This window comes from Oncorhynchus keta, unplaced genomic scaffold (assembly GCF_023373465.1).
Source record: "Oncorhynchus keta strain PuntledgeMale-10-30-2019 unplaced genomic scaffold, Oket_V2 Un_contig_7541_pilon_pilon, whole genome shotgun sequence".
Classification (NCBI taxonomy): domain Eukaryota; kingdom Metazoa; phylum Chordata; class Actinopteri; order Salmoniformes; family Salmonidae; genus Oncorhynchus; species Oncorhynchus keta.
In genome coordinates this window covers 149,920-162,991 of record NW_026289524.1, presented here as the reverse complement: position 1 = coordinate 162,991, position 13,072 = coordinate 149,920, and the positions used below count along the sequence as shown (strand labels likewise).

At 46.7% G+C, this 13,072-nt stretch overlaps 1 protein-coding gene across 1 annotated transcript in view; it reads right to left on the bottom strand.

Annotated features, from left to right (window-relative positions):
- Positions 1 to 5,537, bottom strand: part of pde11al (phosphodiesterase 11a, like) — a 34,592-nt gene extending 29,055 nt beyond the window's left edge. The window contains exon 1 of the mRNA XM_052511828.1: positions 4,629 to 5,537. Within this exon, the coding sequence (XP_052367788.1) occupies positions 4,629 to 5,408 (780 nt within the window). The 5' untranslated portion in view covers positions 5,409 to 5,537. The remainder of the gene's footprint in view (positions 1 to 4,628) is intronic.
- Positions 5,538 to 13,072: the final 7,535 nt, after the last annotated feature.

The following is a 13,072-nucleotide window of genomic DNA, read 5'->3' as shown; positions in this document are numbered from 1 at the left end:
TGAGAACTCTTCTTCTAGCCATAGTAGCCAAAATAATGGGCAACTGGGCATTTTATACATGACCCTAAGCATGATGGGATGTGAATTGCTTAATTAACTCAGCAACCACACCTGGTGTCTATATACATGTATCTCTCATTTACTCAAGTGTTTCCTTTATTTTGGCAGTTACATGTACACCTTATTGCTCTAATAAAAATGTGTCTCCCAAATGTGACCCTGTTACCCAACTAGTGTACTACTTTTAACCAGGGCCTGCACTATATTTTCAAATGTACTGCACTATAGAGGGAATAGGGTGCCATTTGGGACGACACATGTCAAATAAATTGGTCCACTGGGTCCCAGGACTGGGCTTAACATCTCTCAAAATCCCACGAGGCTGCTCTATTCCTGCTAGCCTATTGTCTATTGCCAGTAGCCCAGTTCCCACGAGGCAGGACCAGCGTCAACATGTTGCCTCGCCAGGCGCCCATGGCCATGATATAATGATGTGTAGCACGCGACTGGTGGATGGGACTCCGGAGAGGGTGAGAGATGCAGCCTTGGTTTCCATATCCCTGTCTATGGAGGAAATGATGGTGGATGGGACTCCGGAGAGGGTGAGAGATGCAGCCTTGGTTTCCATATCCCTGTCTATGGAGGAAATGATGGTGGATGGGACTCCGGAGAGGGTGAGAGATGCAGCCATGGTTTCCATATCCCTGTCTATGGAGGAAATGATGGTGGATGGGACTCTGGAGAGGGTGAGAGATGCAGCCTTGGTTTCCATATCCCTGTCTATGGAGGAAATGATGGTGGATGGGACTCCGGAGAGGGTGAGAGATGCAGCCATGGTTTCCATATCCCTGTCTATGGAGGAAACAATGGTGGATGGGACTCCTGGAGAGGGTGAGAGATGCAGCCTTGGTTTCTCAAGCCAGTATCCCTGTCTATGGAGGAAATGATGGTGGATGGGACTACCTGGAAGGGTGAGAGATGCAGCCTTGGTTTCCATATCCCTGTCTATGGAGGAAATGATGGTGGATGGGACTCCGGAGAGGGTGAGAGATGCAGCCATGGTTTCCATATCCCTGTCTATGGAGGAAATGATGGTGAATGGGACTGGAACTAGAGATGCAGCCTTGGTTTCCATATCCCTGTCTATGGAGGAAATGATGGTGGATGGGACTCCGGAGAGGGTGAGAGATGCAGCCTTGGTTTCCATATCCCTGTCTATGGAGGAAATGATGGTGGATGGGACTCCGGAGAGGGTGAGAGATGCAGCCATGGTTTCCATATCCCTGTCTATGGAGGAAATGATGGTGGATGGGACCTGGAACCGGAGAGGGTGAGAGATGCAGCCTTGGTTTCCATATCCCTGTCTATGGAGGAAATGATGGTGGATGGGACTCCGGAGAGGGTGAGAGATGCAGCCATGGTTTCCATATCCCTGTCTATGGAGGAAATGATGGTGGATGGGACTCCGGAGAGGGTGAGAGATGCAGCCTTGGTTTCCATATCCCTGTCTATGGAGGAAATGATGGTGGATGGGACTCCGGAGAGGGTGAGAGATGCAGCCATGGTTTCCATATCCCTGTCTATAGAGGAAATGATGGTGGATGGGACTCCGGAGAGGGTGAAAGATGCAGCCATGGTTTCCATATCCCTGTCTATGGAGGAAATGATGGTGGATGGGACTCCGGAGAGGGTGAGAGATGCAGCCATGGTTTCCATATCCCTGTCTATGGAGGAAATGATGGTGGATGGGACTCCGGAGAGGGTGAGAGATGCAGCCTTGGTTTCCATATCCCTGTCTATGGAGGAAATGATGGTGGATGGGACTCCGGAGAGGGTGAGAGATGCAGCCTTGGTTTCCATATCCCTGTCTATGGAGGAAATGATGGTGGATGGGACTCCGGAGATAAAGGTATTTCAGTTTCCATATCCCTGTCTATGGAGGAAATGATGGTGGATGGGACTGGAGAGGGTGAGAGATGCAGCCTTGGTTTCCATATCCCTGTCTATGGAGGAAATGATGGTGGATGGGACTCCGGAGAGGGTGAGAGATGCAGCCTTTTTCCATATCCCTGTCTATGGAGGAAATGATGGTGGATGGGACTCCAAAGTCAGGGTGAGAGACTGCAGCCTTGGTTTCCATATCCCTGTCTATGGAGGAAATGATGGTGGATGGGACTCCGGAGAGGGTGAGAGATGCAGCCTTGGTTTCCATATCCCTGTCTATGGAGGAAATGATGGTGGATGGGACTCCGGAGAGGGTGAGAGATGCAGCCTTGGTTTCCATATCCCTGTCTATGGAGGAAATGATGGTGGATGGGACTCCGGAGAGGGTGAGAGATGCAGCCTTGGTTTCCATATCCCTGTCTATGGAGGAAATGATGGTGGATGGGACTCCGGAGAGGGTGAGAGATGCAGCCTTGGTTTCCATATCCCTGTCTATGGAGGAAATGATGGTGGATGGGACTCTGGAGAGGGTGAGAGATGCAGCCTTGGTTTCCATATCCCTGTCTATGGAGGAAATGATGGTGGATGGGACTCTGGAGAGGGTGAGAGATGCAGCCTTGGTTTCCATATCCCTGTCTATGGAGGAAATGATGGTGGATGGGACTCTGGAGAGGGTGAGAGATGCAGCCTTGGTTTCCATATCCCTGTCTATGGAGGAAATGATGGTGGATGGGACTCCGGAGAGGGTGAGAGATGCAGCCTTGGTTTCCATATCCCTGTCTATGGAGGAAATGATGGTGGATGGGACTCCGGAGAGGGTGAGAGATGCAGCCTTGGTTTCCATATCCCTGTCTATGGAGGAAATGATGGTGGATGGGACTCCGGAGAGGGTGAGAGATGCAGCCTTGGTTTCCATATCCCTGTCTATGGAGGAAATGATGGTGGATGGGACTCCGGAGAGGGTGAGAGATGCAGCCATGGTTTCCATATCCCTGTCTATGGAGGAAATGATGGTGGATGGGACTCCGGAGAGGGTGAGAGATGCAGCCATGGTTTCCATATCCCTGTCTATGGAGGAAATGATGGTGGATGGGACTCCGGAGAGGGTGAGAGATGCAGCCTTGGTTTCCATATCCCTGTCTATGGAGGAAATGATGGTGGATGGGACTCCGGAGAGGGTGAGAGATGCAGCCATGGTTTCCATATCCCTGTCTATGGAGGAAATGATGGTGGATGGGACTCCGGAGAGGGTGAGAGATGCAGCCTTGGTTTCCATATCCCTGTCTATGGAGGAAATGATGGTGGATGGGACTCCGGAGAGGGTGAGAGATGCAGCCTTGGTTTCCATATCCCTGTCTATGGAGGAAATGATGGTGGATGGGACTCCGGAGAGGTGAGAGATGCAGCCTTGGTTTCCATATCCCTGTCTATGGAGGAAATGATGGTGGATGGGACTCCGGAGAGGGTGAGAGATGCAGCCTTGGTTTCCATATCCCTGTCTATGGAGGAAATGATGGTGGATGGGACTCCGGGAGAGGGTGAGAGATGCAGCCTGGTTTCCATATCCCTGTCTATGGAGGAAATGATGGTGGATGGGACTCCGGAGAGGGTGAGAGATGCAGCCTTGGTTTCCATATCCCTGTCTATGGAGGAAATGATGGTGGATGGGACTCCGGAGAGGGTGAGAGATGCAGCCTTGGTTTCCATATCCCTGTCTATGGAGGAAATGATGGTGGATGGGACTCCGGAGAGGGTGAGAGATGCAGCCTTGGTTTCCATATCCCTGTCTATGGAGGAAATGATGGTGGATGGGACTCTGGAGAGGGTGAGAGATGCAGCCTTGGTTTCCATATCCCTGTCTATGGAGGAAATGATGGTGGATGGGACTCTGGAGAGGGTGAGAGATGCAGCCTTGGTTTCCATATCCCTGTCTATGGAGGAAATGATGGTGGATGGGACTCTGGAGAGGGTGAGAGATGCAGCCTTGGTTTCCATATCCCTGTCTATGGAGGAAATGATGGTGGATGGGACTCCGGAGAGGGTGAGAGATGCAGCCTTGGTTTCCATATCCCTGTCTATGGAGGAAATGATGGTGGATGGGACTCCGGAGAGGGTGAGAGATGCAGCCTTGGTTTCCATATCCCTGTCTATGGAGGAAATGATGGTGGATGGGACTCCGGAGAGAGTGAGAGATGCAGCCTTGGTTTCCATATCCCTGTCTATGGAGGAAATGATGGTGGATGGGACTCCGGAGAGGGTGAGAGATGCAGCCTTGGTTTCCATATCCCTGTCTATGGAGGAAATGATGGTGGATGGGACTCCGGAGAGGGTGAGAGATGCAGCCATGGTTTCCATATCCCTGTCTATGGAGGAAATGATGGTGAATGGGACTCCGGAGAGGGTGAGAGATGCAGCCTTGGTTTCCATATCCCTGTCTATGGAGGAAATGATGGTGGATGGGACTCCGGAGAGGGTGAGAGATGCAGCCTTGGTTTCCATATCCCTGTCTATGGAGGAAATGATGGTGGATGGGCAGTATGTTTGTTCATGTAATTGTAATAATTTAGTTTCTTTATCCCAATAATAGCATTGAATCTAAATGAAATATTACAACTTTGCATTTGTGGTTTGCAGCGATAGGTCTAATTTAGGAAACCTGGTGTTTCCAAATGGATTATGTTTACCTCATATGCGTTGGGTATGTTTACAGTCTCCCCATGCTCTGCCACGTATCCAATAATGCCCTTTCCCCACGGCACCTGCACCTCGTTAGAGTTCAGAGTGCTGGAAGAGGGTTGCACCGTGGTGCCCAGGTGCACATCGAATAACTTAGACACGAGCGTTCTCTTGTGAGATGGTCCCTCAACTAGGAACAGCGAGCACCTATCCGCATCCACCAGGATACACACATTGATCAGGATCTTATAACTCAGGTTGGTCATGTCCAGGTCATTGGAGACATCTTTCACCAACTCAAGGAAGAACTCCCTCTCGTTGGTCTCCTTCAGTCTGTACTTGTAGTCGATGGCACTGGAAGCATACTGGGGCACATTGACCCTGGATTCGAGAAGGGCGCTCAGAATGTGCCCGGTGGTTGGCGGCAAAGAACTAGCTTTGCGCAGTAAAGCGCGGCGTCTCATGCTGGACTGGGAATCATCGTGTTCCCTGTGACTGGCGTGCTCGTCGTAGGTTCTGTGCGCGGTGGTGGCTTTGGACCGGGCAAAGTTCCTTCGGAGCTCCATGTGGGAGGATCGGCGCCGGAGACCGTCAGGGTTGGTCGGCCAGAGCGGGTCCCTGGGCACTCCGCCACGCTTTTCCTCCGCGAGGGAGACTTTGGACGGCTGTTGGTCCTTCAACCACCTGCTCACCGTATCGCATTTTCCTTTACGCACGACATACTCCTCAAAGAGGTCCGGGTGGCAGTCCAAAAACGCTTCCACATCAGAGAAGTCAAAAGTAGTCATCGGAAAAAATAAAAGACCCTAAGAAGAAGCAAAATAATATCAGGATAACAGGAGATACCGAGTCAATTAATGAGGTGCTCTGGAGCAGACGGTTGTTCAGTTTCTGTAGAGAGAGAGAGAGAGAGAGAGAGAGAGAGAGAGAGAGAGAGAGAGAGAGAGAGAGAGAGAGAGAGAGAGAGAGAGAGAGAGAGAGAGAGAGAGAGAGAGAGAGAGAGAGAGAGAGAGAGAGAGAGAGAGAGAGAGAGAGAGGATGCCGTTCCAGCTCTTCATTTACTCTCTGCTGCCCATTTAAAACAATCCGTCTCCGTCCTCTTCTATGGAATGCTGCAAGCAAAGATGTTCAGCTAGAGTATTAAATCAATTATTAATGAATTATGTTTACTTCTTGAGACTAAATTGAGGACGCCGAGTGTAGCAGATTGAGGGGCTGTGTGTCAGTCAGCTGAGACTACAGCTCCAGATTCCCTGGTGGTTCTGAAGCTTATACAATGCAGATCAGGAGCACTGTCCGCTTGCTGCAGATCAGGAGGAAAACACTGTCCGCTTGCTGCAGATCAGGAGGAAAACACTGTCCGCTTGCTGCAGATCAGGAGGAAAACACTGTCCGCTTGCTGCAGATCAGGAGCACTGTCCGCTTGCAGCAGATCAGGAGGAAAACACTGTCCGCTTGCTGCAGATCAGGAGGAAAACACTGTCCACTTGCTGCAGATCAGGAGGAAAACACTGTCCACTTGCTGCAGATCAGGAGGAAAACACTGTCCACTTGCTGCAGATCAGGAGGAAAACACTGTCCACTTGCTGCAGATCAGGAGGAAAACACTGTCCGCTTGCTGCAGATCAGGAGGAAAACACTGTCCACTTGCTGCAGATCAGGAGGAAAACACTGTCCGCTTGCTGCAGATCAGGAGGAAAACACTGTCCGCTTGCTGCAGATCAGGAGGAAAACACTGTCCGCTTGCTGCAGATCAGGAGGAAAACACTGTCCGCTTGCTGCAGATCAGGAGGAAAACACTGTCCGCTTGCAGCAGATCAGGAGGAAAACACTGTCCGCTTGCTGCAGATCAGGAGGAAAACACTGTCCGCTTGCTGCAGATCAGGAGGAAAACACTGTCCGCTTGCTGCAGATCAGGAGGAAAACACTGTCCGCTTGCTGCAGATCAGGAGGAAAACACTGTCCGCTTGCTGCAGATCAGGAGGAAAACACTGTCCACTTGCTGCAGATCAGGAGGAAAACACTGTCCGCTTGCTGCAGATCAGGAGGATAACACTGTCCGCTTGCTGCAGATCAGGAGGAAAACACTGTCCGCGTGCCTGTAGCAGTAGAAGATCTCTTTCTTTATTTGCCAGGGACACTTGAAATAGCACACTATTCCATATTTAGTGCACTGCTTTTTGCCAGGGCCTATGATGAGTGAATAGGGTATCATTTCAGACTCGGGCTCTCCTCTTTACAGGGCTCCAATTTAAAATGAATGAGAATATTAAATTACATTCCCTTTGAATCATTTTAGAGTGACTGCAGCCAAATATATTATGTGTGTGTGTGTGTGTGTGTGTGTGTGTGTGTGTGTGTGTGTGTGTGTGTGTGTGTGTGTGTGTGTGTGTGTGTGTGTGTGTGTGTGTGTGTGTGTGTGTGTGTGTGTGTGTGTGTGTGTGTGTGTGTGTGGAAAAGAACAGAGTGAGATAGAGAGGGAGAAAAAGAAGAGAGAACATTAATATTAATGTCCAAGTTCTCCTTTGTCGACACACACTAGCCAGCCCGGCACACCTTGAGAAGCCAATTACCACTTTGTACAGCACATAAATAATCCTCCCTCTGCTCTCAGATATGAAACACCAACTTTGAAGTTTATGGAGCACAATTCACAAGAGTAATGACGGTGATGACTAAAGGCTGAGTAGTAGGACTAACAGTAATGATGGTGATGACTAAAGGCTGAGTGGTGGGACTAACAGTAATGATGATGATGACTAAAGGCTGAGTGGTAGGACTAACAGTAATGATGGTGATGACTAAAGGCTGAGTGGTAGGACTAACAGTAATGATGGTGATGACTAAAGGCTGAGTGGTGGGACTAACAGTAATGATGGTGATGACTAAAGGCTGAGTGGTGGGACTAACAGTAATGATGGTGATGACTAAAGGCTGAGTAGTAGGACTAACAGTGATGATGATGATGACTAAAGGCTGAGTGGTAGGACTAACAGTAATGATGGTGATGACTAAAGGCTGAGTGGTAGGACTAACAGTAATGATGGTGATGACTAAAGGCTGAGTGGTAGGACTAACAGTAATGATGGTGATGACTAAAGGCTGAGTGGTAGGACTAACAGTAATGATGGTGATGACTAAAGGCTGAGTAGTAGGACTAACAGTAATGATGGTGATGACTAAAGGCTGAGTGGTAGGACTAACAGTAATGATGGTGATGACTAAAGGCTGAGTGGTAGGACTAACAGTAATGATGGTGATGACTAAAGGCTGAGTGATAGGACTAACAGTAATGATGGTGATGACTAAAGGCTGAGTGGTAGGACTAACAGTGATGATGGTGATGACTAAAGGCTGAGTGGTAGGACTAACAGTAATGATGGTGATGACTAAAGGCTGAGTGGTAGGACTAACAGTAATGATGGTGATGACTAAAGGCTGAGTGGTAGGACTAACAGTAATGATGGTGATGACTAAAGGCTGAGTGGTAGGACTAACAGTAATGATGGTGATGACTAAAGGCTGAGTGGTGGGACTAACAGTAATGATGGTGATGACTAAAGCCTGAGTGGTAGGACTAACAGTAATGATGGTGATGACTAAAGGCTGAGTGGTAGGACTAACAGTAATGATGGTGATGACTAAAGGCTGAGTGGTAGGACTAACAGTAATGATGGTGATGACTAAAGGCTGAGTGGTAGGACTAACAGTAATGATGGTGATGACTAAAGGCTGAGTGGTGGGACTAACAGTAATGATGGTGATGACTAAAGGCTGAGTGGTAGGACTAACAGTAATGATGGTGATGACTAAAGGCTGAGTGGTAGGACTAACAGTAATGATGGTGATGACTAAAGGCTGAGTGGTAGGACTAACAGTAATGATGGTGATGACTAAAGGCTGAGTGGTGGGACTAACAGTAATGATGGTGATGACTAAAGGCTGAGTGGTAGGACTAACAGTAATGATGGTGATGACTAAAGGCTGAGTGGTAGGACTAACAGTAATGATGGTGATGACTAAAGGCTGAGTGGTAGGACTAACAGTAATGATGGTGATGACTAAAGGCTGAGTGGTAGGACTAACAGTAATGATGGTGATGACTAAAGGCTGAGTGGTAGGACTAACAGTAATGATGGTGATGACTAAAGGCTGAGTGGTAGGACTAACAGTAATGATGATGATGACTAAAGGCTGAGTGGTAGGACTAACAGTAATGATGGTGATGACTAAAGGCTGAGTGGTAGGACTAACAGTAATGATGGTGATGACTAAAGGCTGAGTGGTAGGACTAACAGTAATGATGGTGATGACTAAAGGCTGAGTGGTAGGACTAACAGTAATGATGGTGATGACTAAAGGCTGAGTGGTAGGACTAACAGTAATGACGGTGATGACTAAAGGCCTAGGACACAATCTTGCTCCAAACCTACTATTTTATATTTCTATATAACTTTCTGTATTTTCTAGTGTGCCGTTTTTACACTGTATAGATGTTCCTGCCAAAACCAGCAGCTGGATCTACACACTGGTATTTTCTTTCTTTCTAGAACTCATTTTACAATTACATCACTCCCTGCAGAGTCGACAGGAAGTGGATATTTCTCGTTTTCATTATACAGTCATTTTCAACTTAATTTTCGTTTCCCATGAAAAACAGAAGCAGCGACTCTGTCCAGGCGTCCTTCTATGTTTAATATCTCTTTTGTCATTGAGTCCAGCAATGGGAAAGGGGGATACATTCAGCTCTTGTCTTAACCGCCCTACACGTGTACATGACTTGACTTCTTAATAAACAGGGCTGTAGTCTTGTCTCTCCATCTCTAGTCCTTCTTAATAAACAGGGCTGTAGTCCAGTGGTCTTGTCTCTCCATCTGTAGTCCTTCTTAATAAACAGGGCTGTAGTCCAGTAGTCTTGTCTCTCCATCTGTAGTCCTTCTTAATAAACAGGGCTGTAGTCCAGTGGTCTTGTCTCTCCATCTCTAGTCCTTCTTAATAAACAGGGCTGTAGTCCAGTAGTCTTGTCTCTCCATCTGTAGTCCTTCTTAATAAACAGGGCTGTAGTCCAGTAGTCTTGTCTCTCCATCTGTAGTCCTTCTTAATAAACAGGGCTGTAGTCCAGTGGTCTTGTCTCTCCATCTCTAGTCCTTCTTAATAAACAGGGCTGTAGTCCAGTAGTCTTGTCTCTCCATCTGTAGTCCTTCTTAATAAACAGGGCTGTAGTCCAGTAGTCTTGTCTTTCCATCTGTAGTCCTTCTTAATAAACAGGTCTGTAGTCCAGTAGTCTTGTCTCTCCATCTGTAGTCATTCTTCATAAACAGGGCTGTCAGAAAGCTACTTATTGTGCTATACATGTCTATTTCTCTCCCTCTCTATCTGTCTCTCACACACACACACACACACACACACACACACACACACACACACACACACACACACACACACACACACACACACACACACACACACATTCTCCCCTCTAGGTCTCCATAGATTAGTTCTGATTTGTTTTGAAATGTGCTTTGAAATATTCACTTTATTCTCCTGGAAACTGGAGACTAGTCCAGCTGGATTGCTTTGAGCACCAGGCTCCTATCATTCTCAGCAACACAGATGAGAGAGCACTAAGCCAGATGAGAGAGCACTAAGCCAGATGAGAGAGCACTAAGCCAGATGAGAGAGCACTAAGCCAGATGAGAGAGCACTAAGCCAGATGAGAGAGCACTAAGCCAGATGAGAGAGCACTAAGCCAGATGAGAGAGCACTAAGCCAGATGAGAGAGCACTAAGCCAGATGAGAGAGCACTAAGCCAGATGAGAGAGCACTAAGCCAGGAGTGTTGTCTCCATCATATAACTGTATTGCCAGTCCATTATCCATGAGACAGAAATGGACTGGCCATAGGGCAGATGGGCTCTACCGTCTTCCTTTATCCAATGCGGGCCTGTCTAAATGGGATGTTTTGGCAGAATGATCATTATTTGGCTAATCATGAGGGCATCTTGGAAAAACATGTGTGTTATGAGGGCCTCGTTGGGAATAAATGGGCCGGTGTGTTAGAAATTCCCTTTCTGGTTCCAGTCCGCCCCTCTTCATTGTCTTTGAGATCTGGTACAGAGCAGAGGAGACGTGAAGTGGTGTGATGATGTCTCAGGGGGGTCGGTGGCTGTTGCAACATGTTGCAACATTGTAAACGCTCATCATTAGTCTGTGTACAATGACGGTTGATTCATTCATTTAAATGTCATACAATCACATGTTCTGCAAATTTCATTTCATATATTAATTCCCATACAGCATAGTTGTATGTCTTCCCATACAGCATAGTTGTATGTCTTCCCATACAGCATAGTTGTATATCTTCCCATACAGCATAGTTGTATATCTTCCCATTCAGCATAGTTGTATGTCTTCCCATACAGCATAGTTGTATGTCTTCCCATACAGCATAGTTGTATGTCTTCCCATACAGCATAGTTGTATGTCTTCCCATACAGCATAGTTGTATGTCTTCCCATACAGCATAGTTGTATGTCTTCCCATACAGCATAGTTGTATGTCTTCCCATACAGCATAGTTGTATGTCTTCCCATACAGCATAGTTGTATATCTTCCCATTCAGCATAGTTGTATGTCTTCCCATTCAGCATAGTTGTATGTCTTCCCATACAGCATAGTTGTATGTCTTCCCATACAGCATAGTTGTATGTCTTCCCATACAGCATAGTTGTATGTCTTCCCATACAGCATAGTTGTATGTCTTCCCATACAGCATAGTTGTATGTCTTCCCATACATCATAGTTGTATGTCTTCCCATACAGCATAGTTGTATGTCTTCCCATACAGCATAGTTGTATGTCTTCCCATTCAGCATAATTATGTCTTCCCATACAGCATAGTTGTATGTCTTCCCATTCAGCATAATTATGTCTTCCCATACAGCATAGTTGTATTTCTTCCCATACAGCATAGTTGTATGTCTTCCCATTCAGCATAATTATGTCTTCCCATACAGCATAGTTGTATGTCTTCCCATTCAGCATAATTATGTCTTCCCATACAGCATAGTTGTATGTCTTCCCATTCGGCATAATTATGTCTTCCCATACAGCATAGTTGTATGTCTTCCCATACAGCATAGTTGTATGTCTTCCCATTCAGCATAATTATGTCTTCCCATACAGCATAGTTGTATGTCTTCCCATACAGCATAGTTGTATGTCTTCCCATACAGCATAGTTGTATATCTTCCCATACAGCATAGTTGTATATCTTCCCATACAGCATAGTTGTATGTCTTCCCATACAGCATAGTTGTATGTCTTCCCATACAGCATAGTTGTATGTCTTCCCATACAGCATAGTTGTATATCTTCCCATACAGCATAGTTGTATGTCTTCCCATACAGCATAGTTGTATGTCTTCCCATACAGCATAGTTGTATGTCTTCCCATACAGCATAGTTGTATGTCTTCCCATACAGCATAGTTGTATGTCTTCCCATACAGCATAGTTGTATGTCTTCCCATACAGCATAGTTGTATGTCTTCCCATACAGCATAGTTGTATGTCTTCCCATACAGCATAGTTGTATGTCTTCCCATACAGCATAGTTGTATGTCTTCCCATACAGCATAGTTGTATGTCTTCCCATACAGCATAGTTGTATGTCTTCCCATACAGCATAGTTGTATGTCTTCCCATTCAGCATAATTATGTCTTCCCATACAGCATAGTTGTATGTCTTCCCATACAGCATAGTTGTATGTCTTCCCATTCAGCATAATTATGTCTTCCCATACAGCATAGTTGTATGTCGAGACTATGTTGTCTAGTCTATGCCTAATGAGGCCTGAATGACAGACAGACAGACAGACAGACAGACAGACAGACAGACAGACAGACAGACAGACAGACAGACAGACAGATACATCTACTGTATAACACAACACTGGTATATGTTCAGCCCTGCGGGCAACGTTTTCTGTGGCCTCCAGTGTGTAGTGAGCTAATCAAACCACCTCTATAATATCCTGGGTGTTAACACCAAGCAGAGTCAACAGAGCCTGGAGAAATCTCTGCATCTATTCCACATGTATAATGCAGCAGCAGGAAATGGAATCCAGAGAGCAGAGCAGCTCTTCAGTTGAGGCTGAACAGGCTGATTGGTCACTGGACTTAGTCTATGCCCCAAATGGGACCTATTCCCTTTTATAGTGCACTACTTTTGAACAGAGTTCATAGATAGTAGTGCACTATATTGGGAATACGGTGCCATTTGTCAGAGTGTCGCAAGGCAAGTGAACCCTATTCCCTATATACTGTAGTGCATTACTTTTGACCAGAGCCCTATGGGAGCCTATTGGCCCAAAATAAGTGCACTAAATAGAGAATAGGGTGCTATTCGGGATGAGAGCTTAGTTCTGGGTCAGCTGCATGAAGTGATACATC